Genomic DNA, 12,561 nt, shown 5'->3' with positions numbered 1-12,561 from the left:
GTTGAAATAGTATAGGGTTTTTGGACCAGTATTTTTCAACCGCTGTGCTTGAGTATCCTCCTAATGTACCGCTAAAATTTCTTAAATTTTATCATTCGCTGCTGACTAGATAATGATTTTTTTAATTACCACCTTTAAAATGCACGTTAATTACATCGATCGGCCGCCTGGTCATTACGCGCCAGGTGCGTCTTCAGCGTCCAAAGTATTAAAGACTATAATAACATAAACATAAAACTAAACCTTCAAATTAAACAACCCACATATATGGACAACTAAATAATACAAAAAATAAATGTCATTAAAACACTTGTTATTATTATACATTTTTATTTATCTGTTTTATGTAATTTGACATTCAGTATAAAATTTACTTCTGATACCTACAAACATTTTAGGACATGATATTACTTGTATGACCTGTGCTTTTTTTAACTTATTTCCTATTTTATTAACATATTTAATTAATACACTAGCTGCCCAGAACCACTCCTTTCAGGAGATAATGTACAATTTACTTTCTTTGAAGCAGCTTTTCTTGATAAAATATTAATATTTTACTGTAATAAAATAAATGACACTTTTTTCATTTGGTTTAAATTGATAGTTATTATATAAACATAGTTTTTATCAAAATGACATTATTTCATTGCAACCTGCCTTTGATTTTTTTTCATCTTGTCTAAAATGAGTAGATATCAAAATACATCGTTTTGAATTTAGAATGGTAATATAATCAATTAATTAAGAAGAAAAAATATACAGTTTGTATGAACTTACCAAGGGTTTTTCGTTTTGTTTTAGAACGGAGTCCAGAGCAGTCAGGACAATGCCGGCCAGGAATTTGCGGAAAAGAAGCTGCCTGCATGAGAATTACAGGTGACAAGTACGTTTGTCTATGTCCACAGAACTCCTTGCCGGCTACAGTTGACCTCAAATGTCCCATTCGCATCACAGGTGAGAACTTTTGATAATATGTATAAAATAAAATCAAATCTTAGTATAGTAGTAGCAACCCGATACGCGTGCACTCACACCACTCACATGCACCTACATTTCGAACTCTTACAGGAAAATAATAAAGATTTTTTTTCTTAAATAAAATTATAAACATACTAAAGAGACTGATAATAATTAATTTACATATATATAATCAGATATGATCAGTAATAAGAATTACGCACCAAACGCATATCATGTTTTAGTTTTGCCTAGTATTAAGTACAGGGCCGCACCAAGAGTAGTTTCCGCCTGGTTACCAACCTGAAATTATCACTCCTACTCACAAACATAAATATTTTTAATGACAATATAAAATAAATGAATAAAAGATTTTATTCCCATCATCGGAGTAGAATAAAAAATATCTCGTGACAGGCGATTTTTTTCTTACCCATGATAATCCAAAATATCTTTCAAATGCTATGGTTGTATGACCCAGTCCATTTCCTGGCACTCCTTCCCGTCCGGATACCTAACATCATTTTTGCAAAAAAATTCTATGCCTATAATTAGAAGACTAGCCGGTTCTATTGAGATTTTGAGAGTATGCTTTTGGTATAAAATTGTGATGCATTAGTCGTAGCTCGGAGTTTTTTTATGTGGCGGGTTAAGGGACGTAGAAACCCGAGGCGCTGACTGATTTTGAGGCCCTACGATAATAATAAAATAATAACTAAAAATAATTGTTATAAAAGATGACAATGATAACATAATTATATGATTTGTTTTTGGTAGAAGTACGTATCTGTGTGAGTGGTTATTTTCGTTTTAGTTGTAGGGATTTTGTTATGCTTTGGGTAATATTTTATATTTACTCAATTTATGTGAAATACGCATATTTTATGATTTTGGTATAATTTAATAATTGTATGACTGACTTGAACCGTTTGGATGCCGCCAGCGCTCTATTATATGCTAATGTAGAATTTTACGAACCAAAGAGATCGATATTTTTCTGATAAAAATGTTATATTTATGTATCTAATACATAAAAATCAATATTTGTTTGTTTGTTCGTATTTTATGCGCTGCCATACGGTTCATCCGATTGCGGTAAAACTTTGTCAAATTATTGCTTGCACTTGCGCGAAGGTTATAGGTTATATCTTATATACAAAAATGAATGTCTGTCTGTATGCGTTCCTATACCATTCATCCGATTGCAATGAAACTTTGGTGAGTTGTTGTGTGCACACCCGCGAAGGTTTCTGAATTAGCATCTTCTTCTTCATTCTATCTTCTTTTATTCGTATGGTTCCTATACCATTCATGCGATTGCGATGAAACCTTCGTCAGTTGCTGTGGCAATACCCGCAAAGGTTTCTGAATTAGTACAACCATCTTCTTCTTCTTCATTCTATCTTTTTTTTATTCGTATGGTTCTTAGACCATTCATCCGATTGCAATAAAACTTTCGTCAGTTGTTGTGCCAACATCCGCAAAGGTTTCTGAATTAGTACAATAATCTTCTTCTTCTTCTATTCACATGCGTTCCTATACCATTCATCCGACTGCAATGAAATTTTGATCAGTTACTGTGCGCACACCCGCGAAGGTTTCTAAATTTATTAGTATTATGTAAAATACAAAGTTTGTTGTTTGTTTATTCTATCCGATTTAATTTAGTGTTCTTTTGTTTGACCTCCTATTAGAATTATTTTCATATTGTCATATTGTATTACACAGATATTTTTATATTAAAAAGATAACTACTTATTATATTTCTTAATATCTAAGATAAATGTATCCACGAAGCGACCCTGTGCGAAGCCGGGTACTTCAGCTTGTATTGTATAAAAATAAGTGTGCTCGATTTTTTCATCTTATAGCTACCTAGCTCAGACGGTCAAATGGAATAACATTCTTTAAACTTGTCGCATATAATAATATTAAGGCATGTAAGAGTTGTCATAAAATACTATTTTTTTTATGATTTTTATTTTATTATATGAGTCAAACATATTATTTCAAAATAAACTAAAAAAAATATAAGTACCTAAAATAATTTAATTTATTTATCCTTTAATTATTCATGAATGGGAATGTAATATTTTTTTTTCACGAAACGATTTTGTAAACTGGTACGCTCCGGTGTGCTCCGGCCAATTTCGAGCACTGAGAGACCCCATTTTAAATCTTCTGACGAAACAATTGGGTCATCTGCGTTAAAAAAATGGCACTGTGTAAGTAATACGTAGCTTTCTAATATTAAATATATGTTAAAAGCTCTGAGAATAAGATTTACTTAATCGTTAGACCAAAACAAATAAACTGTTCCGGAGATTTCCGCAAATATACTATTTCAAAGGACTTGAGTTTAATAAAGGTTCTCAAATATTCATTTGATGAGCGTTGTGTACATTAATCCCTTTCTCTTGAAATGCGTAGTTGATTGCTCATAGACCTAGTATTTGATGGCTAATGTTATTCAAAGACTGAAATAGTAAGCGCACTATTTCTATAAATTGTAGTGAGAATATACCTCGAATATAAATAGTTAAGTATAGGCAGGAACAAAACAGTCATACATTATTTTAACTCACTGACAAAACCATAGTATACCGAAGCACGCCAATGAAGACACGCTTCGGAAAATACTCACAAAGTAGTGACAATAGTATAATCTGAACTATGTATATATTTATAACATATAATTAACATTATAATTTTCTATGGCAGCCATTTTCAGTAGGTATATAATGAGTATCCATTTATTTGCTACCGACAACTTTTTAATGTTGGTAGGTATTTGGTAATAATTTTATAAAATAGGTATGTATATCACGTGATATTCAAATACTGTCGTGGGTCCCATCTTCGAATCCTGGGTCTGGCAAATACACATATTGTTTTTCAATTTGTGCTTGGGTCAGAGTTTGGACCTAATAATGTTGAGCAATTGGCTAACGTTCATTTCCCATAAAAAAACGAAAATCTGTTAATACGAAACCTCCACTCAATGGAGGCCCATATTATGATATGAGGATCGGGTATGGTCAAAAAAACACATTTGCAAATTGTTCATACGACACGTGTTTCGATCACATGGTAAGCTTTATCGGGTAAGTGTATTATAGTATCAAATACCTTTGACAAATATCTTTTACAAATAATATTTTATAAAAACATTTTACATTGTCTTTTTTTATAAAATACGTCTTTAATAAAAAAATTCTTATGCCACGGCGTTTTACAATATTGCCAGACAAAATTTTAAAATATAGTAGTATAGATTTACAAAAATGTCTAAAAAGTGTCTAAAGAGTGGTATTGTTAGAATTTCGCAATTTTTTTCAATGGTTCTACAATCCTGTGTGAATATTGGCCGTCTCAAGTTCATAACGAATATTAACTTTTTTACGAAAAATGAATGTTAGCTACTTTCTCAACCTATAAGGTCCATACTCTAAACACGCACTGAAAAAGAAAAAGTGAATTTTGCCGACTCGACTTACCAAGCGGATATGTAACCAGTCGGCTATTGGGGAAAATCTCAAGTATCTTCTAAAAAGTCAAGGAAATGTAATCTTTAAATCAAAAATGTATCAATTGATCTACTGATACTTAAGTAAATTTGAGTAAGCTTGTCATCACTGGGGCGCCACTGTTGTTTTGACAGCACATTACAAAATACAAAATGGAAGACGACATGAAATTAACCAACAAAAAATATTTATTTTATAATACAAAAAATATAAAATCCCATATAATAATCGCCACCCAGATTACAAACATTAAAATAAAAGACTAGAAACATAAACGTATAAGCCATCATATTACAGTCGTTGTCCATTTTTTAAGTCTGACTATCATACAATATTGTACCGTGCCCACAAACTTATCTGAAGAATTGATGTGGTAGCCACAGTCGAAAACTAGCCAGTCAAGACTCGCAACTGGATAGAATCTGACAGTGGAATGACGTGTCAATATGGCATCATAGTAGTTCCATTTTTGTCCGTTCTTCAGATAAGTTGTGTGACTGTGACTGTATACAGTATGATAATATGCCATCTCGTGTTTAATTAAAGAATGCTCATATTATCATAATTTATGGCACTTTAACCCTTGACGGGTCTTGTCCTCCTTCAAAAACTTCCTACATCCTGGACGATTCAGCATCGACACTCTCCATTTTCTTTCACCGAGCATTCTTAAATCTCGTGTGGCGCAGTCCAGCCATCTCAATTTCGGTCGTCCAGGTCTTTTTTTATACTCAGGGGTTGCGCACATAGCCCACCTCAGTGGCGCACCCAGGATTTAATATTGGGGGGGGCAAGGAGGAGAAAGTAAATTAGTCCCATAGGCTCTTTTTCTTCTTCACAGCCTAATTTCTCGTTGTCTATTGCACTCGGTGTACCTACACAATGGTCCCCACATCCTGAAACGGGCCCTCAGGCTAGGATATTTGGCGGGCCCCCTACCTACCGCTAAGATTAAAGGCAGTGTGAAACACTATATTAACGTTTTTCACATTGTGTTTTAGTTGAAATTAAGGGTACTTATACAGTGAATTATTGGCGATTTTCAATATATCCACTTTAATAATGGAGCTGTCGAGTATCGACACACAATAATCAAAAATATATTGCACAATTATATAAGTAATTGAAAATTTTCATGGCCATGAAGTATAATAGCGACTTTTTTTACTATTAAATCTAATTTATGATGTGTTTTTATCTCACTTATCTGGTCAACCCAACACGCCGGGCCCTCCACAGCCCGGGCTCTCAGGCTAGAGCCCTATTAGCCCTCTCCAGCCATGACCTACACCACTCCGGAATTCGGGTGGACACCGAGAATTTTTTTGACAGTTCCATTAGGGATTGGGTTTCTAAAAAAACTTAACATAAGTGTTTCGAAATTTTTGTGTTAGAAATTAAAATCTAAGAAATTGTTCTAAAAAGGGTTCTGGAGAATTACAAATCATTTTTTTGCCAGTCTTTTTATTTGTCTAAGCCCAAAGGTTTATTGGCTTTCAATTTCAATGGTTAAAATCATTCTTAAAATTTTTATGTTTGGGAGGTGTCAGGTATCCACCATCGTAATACAAAGAACACACATTAAAAAATAGGTAGGTTAGTAGATTATAAATACAATCACATCGTATAGGTATATTATGTATGTAGTTTCAACATTAAATTATTTAAAAGCAATTAAGACATCTCATAAAATTCGTATTGAATCTAATTGGAACAGCAAACTAGCACCACATGTTGTAGAATACGCATTCCACGGTGAAATGTATTCCACGGTAAAATGTTCAACGAAGAACTCGTCATTTGATTAAATGTTGCACGAACTCATGTTTCACGTACTGCGGCACACGAATAAGTGTTCTACGTTGAACTGTTTACGTACAAATTTACAAACAGAACACAGCCTAATTTCTCGTTTATCGGACTTTTGTATATTGCACTCGGTGTACACCACTCCGGAATTCGGGTGGACACCGAGAATTTTTTGACATTTCCATTAGAGATTGAGTTTCTAAAAAAACCCGACATTAGTGTTTCGAAATTTTTGTGTTAGAAATTAAAATCTAAGAAATTTTTCTAGAGGGTGCTGGAGAATTTCAAATCCGTGTTTTTATTTGTCTAATCTATTGGCTTTCAATTTCAGTGTTTTTGGGGGGGGCAAGGCCCCTTGCTTCCCCCCCCCCCCTGGGTGCGCCACTGGCCCACTTTGCTGGTATGTTCTTGCGTAGTCTTTGCATTTTTATATCCCATATAAAGTGTGCACAGCTCTTCATTATACCTAAACCTCCAAATACTACTTTCTTAAACAGCCCCAGAAATTCTTCTCAAAACTCTCCTCTTAAAGATATTCACATTTCCCTCATTCTATTTACTGAGTGCCCAGCATTTTGATCTATACGTAGGAGAGTTATTTTAAGTTATTTCTGTTTTTCTTGAGAGAGTTTTGTTCTTTAGAAGCCTTCGGAGCCCAAAATACACACGTTGCCCAGAGTGATCCGGCGATTTATTTTGTCGCTTGTGTAATTGTTCATGTTATAAATATTATAAAACGTTTGATAAAAAACATCATCGTCAAAGCTCTTTCATGATCTAAAGACTACCTTACACGCACCTGATGCACCTGATAATTATTATAAATCTTATATTGAGTGACGTTCCTAGGCAAATCGCCACCGTCAAGCAAACTTAGAATACCGCCACCTTTCATTTAAGTTTCAAATTGTCTGAAAATCCATTAAATACCTATTTTATATTAATTCACAAGTATCTCAACCCATTTGCTGCGGATCCTTTAATTTATATTAAATTACCACATTTAAATAACATGCTAATTATATCTAATGGCCACCTGATGGACAACGCACCAGTTGCGTTGGACGCAGAAACATAAAAATACACTATAAATGTTCAAATTGACATACACAACATCTACTGAAAATTAGAGCATTTCTACGAAACTTACTCGTAAACAGTGGTGGTTTTAGATACGTGGAGATCTGTGGCGCTGACATGTTTGAATGATGCACCCTTTTAATAAAAATCCTGTACGATAAACCGCCATTACAATATTGTGTATTACAATTTTTTTGTATACTTCGATTATTTTTAAAGTAAGATGTTGATACTTTTTAATGAAGCAACTGCATCGTTTGGTTCATAGAAAACCGCCACTGCTCTGAAAAGTTGTAATACTTTGTATTCTATCATTCATTCGCCGACCTTTATAATGTGGCGCCTGTGTGGCCTGCCTACTCCCACGGGACGTCACTGCGGATATTACTTAGCTACTGTTAGGCCATCCTCCCACGGCGCAACTTATGTCCGTCGGAACTGAAACTAAAATTCCAGCCAGTATCTAGCTAATGTATTTCAATGGCCGCTCGCTGACGGCGAGACTGGAATCTCTCGGCATCAAAACGGTCGCGAAGAGATGCGACATGCTAGTCGCGCGGTCTCTCAAGTTTCCAGTCACCGTAAAACAGTGGTACCAACATCATTAGATTCGGTGAAAAATCATATTTTCTTACCAAAATTGGTAGCACTGCGAACAAGTGTCATGCTATAAAAACCATTTACAACCCAAGACGTCAAAAGTACAAGACAAGCAAAATTGAAATAACCTAATTTTATTCAAGTAAACGCGGCAGCGTGCGTGTTGTTGGTTTTTGTACAAAACAGCTGATTGAACTGATGGTCCAGTTTGACAGTTTGAGGTTATGTGATTATTATTTCAAGTGGTTTCAGTAGCGCCGTGTGCGAATCATCACATTTGTCAGTTTATGAGTACCATCACCAACCAGTATCACCAGATTTCAGTTGCGCCGTGGGAGGAGGGCCTTAATCCCACAACCACTATGGTTGCCAACCATCGCAGTTTGACCGGAATCGTCACCAGAAAGAAGATTCTAACCCTAGCCGTTAGTAGACTCGTAATGTACGTTAAGAAAAGCAGTAAGTTAAAATGAAACATAAAACTCGGCAAAAATTAGAAGAGGAAAGCAAATCTGACAACGACGTAAATTAAACGGTATTTTACGCTGATTTTGATGATTAATGATAGAATCAAATAGTGAGGTGAAACACTGAGAAATTCAGATGGAAGCTAGATTGTAAATGAAATTTAACGGAGACAAAAAAAAACTTTCACTTACCATTACCAAATTATTATATATTATCTATCTGGATATTGTTTCAGTACAATCGCAACCCTAGATACAATTTACAATACCTACCTTAAAAGGGTAATAAAAAATAACATTATAGTCAGTATAAAAAAAAAAATATTTAAATTATTGTTTATGTATATTTAGTATAATGGAACTATAATTAGAAGTTAGATTAGGCTACCCAATGGTAGGCCAAAAACAGTTTTAATATCTACTTTCATCACAGACGTTTTGGTGTAGTGAAATTCTGTGAGTTAAAATATGTTGGCACTGGAAAATAAATCCATGTGAATTTTATACTGAATAATTTGTTATACTATTGAAAAATGTATGCTTATTTTAATGTAAAAATCAACGATCAATATCGGTAATTTCTAGGAACAGTTAAATTAATATCACTCACACATTTAACCTGACTGACCTTGACAACACCGTAAATTGCTTCCATGGGGTATCAAAATCTCGAATCAAATCATCAATAACCTTCATCTCCTTATAAAGAAAGTTGATTACATTTGTGGTTTTTGGCTAAAAATACATAAGTCGACCCTTGTCAACAGTGAGCTTTAAAACCAAACCTTTTCATTCTATCTTTGGGTTAAAATACATACACGACAGTGGCCAAGGGTGACTTTTGGAAAGAGGTAGGCTATGTGGGTCTATTCTATACTTATCGAACACTAAATTGATAAATAGTATCAAACTTAGGGTAGGTTTGTATCAAAATATTAGCACTTATTGTAACAATTACACGAAGCCGGTTTTTATTGTTGCAATAAGTGCGATATTTTAACAGCAGCAAGATAGGTGCTGTTAAAATATAGCACTTATTGCAACAATAAAAACCGGCTTCGTGTAATTGTTACAATAAGTGCTAATATTTTGATACAAACCTACCCTAAGTTTGATAATATTTTTCACTTTATCACTTTAGCGGTCGATAAGCATAGAATAGACCCAATGGAGATCTGAAAAAAGTACACACTCGTCAGGTATACTTACAAAAAATAAGAAGATACGATATTACTACTAATGAATAGGTACTCACTAATTACAACGACACACTAATTCAATGAAACATCAAAAACCCACTGACGAAATAAAATTAATAGATGAGTTTAAATTACATATTTTTCACACCATGTCCTATACATATCGAAAATCATTAGATAAAATTTCTTTTAATTTTTAAAAACAATCAATATTTATTGATATGCGATTAAACGCTATAAATTATTCAATTATTAATTATTTTGGACAAAGTGCAGTCATGTCAACAATATTATACCTATGTGAAGGTTTTAGGATCTGCGATAGGAGCCTACCATATTTCATACAGTTTGATAGACTGACTAAGGTTACGTTGACGTATAGTCCATACGAAAAAATATCACAATTCCTTGATAAATAATCCGACATTTATTTACGTCAGATGGCGCGCTGTGGTACATTTTTTAAGCCTTTGCAGATTGTTTTATAATCTGTATTGTACATTCCTACATTATATGACATTTGTCGTTGGCAAATTAAATTATTTTTATAGAATATAATATATTCCATATAAATATTTTACTATGCAATTTTAAAGAAAATCTTAAGAAGGTAGTCTTTAAATAATCGTCTAGTATGGAGTCTTCGCCACTGATACACGATTTAATGTTGACTATAAATTGACATTCTCTATCTAAGTATACAAATTGGCTTGCGTTTAGGAGTGAACAAGTAATTTCGTTTACACAACAATATGCTTAGTGCAAAAAAAAAAATTTTTTTAATTACAAATTTACTGTAAATAATGATTATATCATATCCTTTACATATTTATGTTTAGATAACACACAATATTGTATTTTCCACATCATTTAAGTGAAATAAGTAGTTCTTTAGAAACATCAAACTGATAACCTACTCATCCAGAATCCAGATGGGAAGTTTCCTCGTTAAAAATCTTTTATATTTTTCTTCTGGCATTGCCAAAAGCCGTTAAAAATAATTGCTTGGTTGTCTACTATCTCTTAAATACAATTTCTCCAATAGAGAGACTTAATATTCTCGTTAAAAAAACAACACAATCTTCTGTAGTATTTTTTTATTATTAAAAATTTAAGCAATTTATTAATGGAGTACTTACGACTTTAATCACCTTCTAAAAAATGTGTATGTTTTCTTCTATTAACCTTGTACGTTATGTGATATCAAGTTATGTTACACAGGTGGTTTATAGTTTATATTTCAATTAATATACAGGCCTTCTCCTTCATATTTTGTCTATTCTTAGAAAGATCCAATAGTGGACAATGAATGATAAATAAACATGTATACATATATCTTCAAAAGTGTAGATCGACCTTGAATAACCGCTGGACAAATGCAGTCAAATAGTGAAACCGACAATATGACCGCTAAAAACCGACAAACTCACTAAATCCGATAACTGTACACAGCAGCGATGAACTATAGACCTTGAAGAGTGGGATAAGCTAGGGAAGGTCTTTATCCAGCTGTAAATCAACCCTGACTGATGATAATGGTATCTGTACAGGTTATCAAAAGTGAAATACTCATTTTAACCCATTTTGACGGCACAGCATACCACAGTAAAAGAAGGGTTAAATACTAATAAATAAAATCCTGCCCATAGATCAAAATACCAATAATAATTTTCAGTGATGTTTGCTTTTGAGTTATATTTTAATTTCAAGGTTGAGTCTCTCCGTAAGGAAGTTCTGAGGGGGTACACATCAGTATTTAATCATTAACATATTATTTACAATCCGAAGTTTTAGCAAGCCTTCCCAGGAGTTATACAACATTATTAATAATATGATCTTGTATCGTCCTATAGTATAAACATAAGCCGACCTAATAAAAATATATAAATAAATACTTGAACTTTGACGACTGAATTCTCAAATAGAATAAATTAAAGATTTCCGTTTCACGAAATATGCCTTCGTAAAATTATTATTAATTGGGTCCAATTATTTATCATAATGCGACACCGGAAACTTTGGGAACCATTTCTTTGGTATAATAAACTTGGTACAATATAGTTAAAATATATGTATATAAATAATATTGAATACACGTAATGTGGAGATACCTCATAAACATAACAATCAGAAAAAAACCTTCAAAAAGTTCTTCTCGAATTTTGTCAAGGGCGACTATATTTAGGCCGTGGCAACGATTCGCGAATTACGATGGTAGTGCTTAGTTATTGATTATCTTCGAACGTAATTCGGTAACCTGTTCACAATTAGGTAATAAAGATTTGCGATTGCTTATTTCGTTCAAATTATTACCATTTATTTCATTATGCAATAATCATCAAATTCTACAAACAATTTACCGTTTTGCATTCGAAGTATAAGCAATAACTAGCAGTACCATCAAAGTTTACAGGTTCGTGTCACGGTCCGACTATTAATATTGGCAACATTTGGGCTTTCGTGTTTTGAATCAAGATACTGATAAAAGGTACCTACTGATCTTCATTCATTATCGGCGTACTGATCTCTCCAAAGTAATTAAGAAGACCCATGTGGGTAAATTTGCATAGAACAGTGGCCGGAATGTGTATGGTAATATAATAATATATAGTAAGTGCATGGGTGACATTTTTTTTGCCCCGATTGATCAGTAAATTTCCTGGACTCGTCTCAGGCTTTCATTTCCAGGAACATTTTTTGCGAAAATGATTTTTCTGTGAAAAAAATAAATGTGAAACGTGTGTGAAAACCAATAATCCAAATTCACCAATTGTTGGCTAAATAGTCAAAAATATTATCATGCATATTCTCAGTCTTTTTAATGTGTAAAAATAACTTTTATTTCTTGGTTTCTCACATAAGATGAAAGAAATTAACACCCGATAGTAAATCTTTGTCGTATCGTATTATAAAATATTC

At 33.3% G+C, this 12,561-nt stretch overlaps 1 protein-coding gene across 1 annotated transcript in view; it reads left to right on the top strand.

The window, feature by feature from the left end:
- The first annotated feature begins 687 nt into the window (after positions 1-687).
- Positions 688-12,561, top strand: part of LOC147066189 (muscle, skeletal receptor tyrosine-protein kinase-like) — a 56,619-nt gene continuing 44,745 nt past the window's right edge. The window contains exons 1-2 of the mRNA XM_085955735.1: positions 688-691; positions 805-957. Coding sequence (XP_085811861.1) covers positions 688-691; positions 805-957 — 157 coding nt within the window. The remainder of the gene's footprint in view (positions 692-804; positions 958-12,561) is intronic.

Source organism: Rhyacophila brunnea, unplaced genomic scaffold, assembly GCF_057557595.1.
Source record: "Rhyacophila brunnea isolate RB1 unplaced genomic scaffold, BYU_Rbru_1.0 scaffold_5, whole genome shotgun sequence".
Lineage (NCBI taxonomy): Eukaryota > Metazoa > Arthropoda > Insecta > Trichoptera > Rhyacophilidae > Rhyacophila > Rhyacophila brunnea.
The sequence above is the reverse complement of the archived record's forward strand: the minus strand, read 5'-3'. Positions and strand labels throughout refer to the sequence as shown.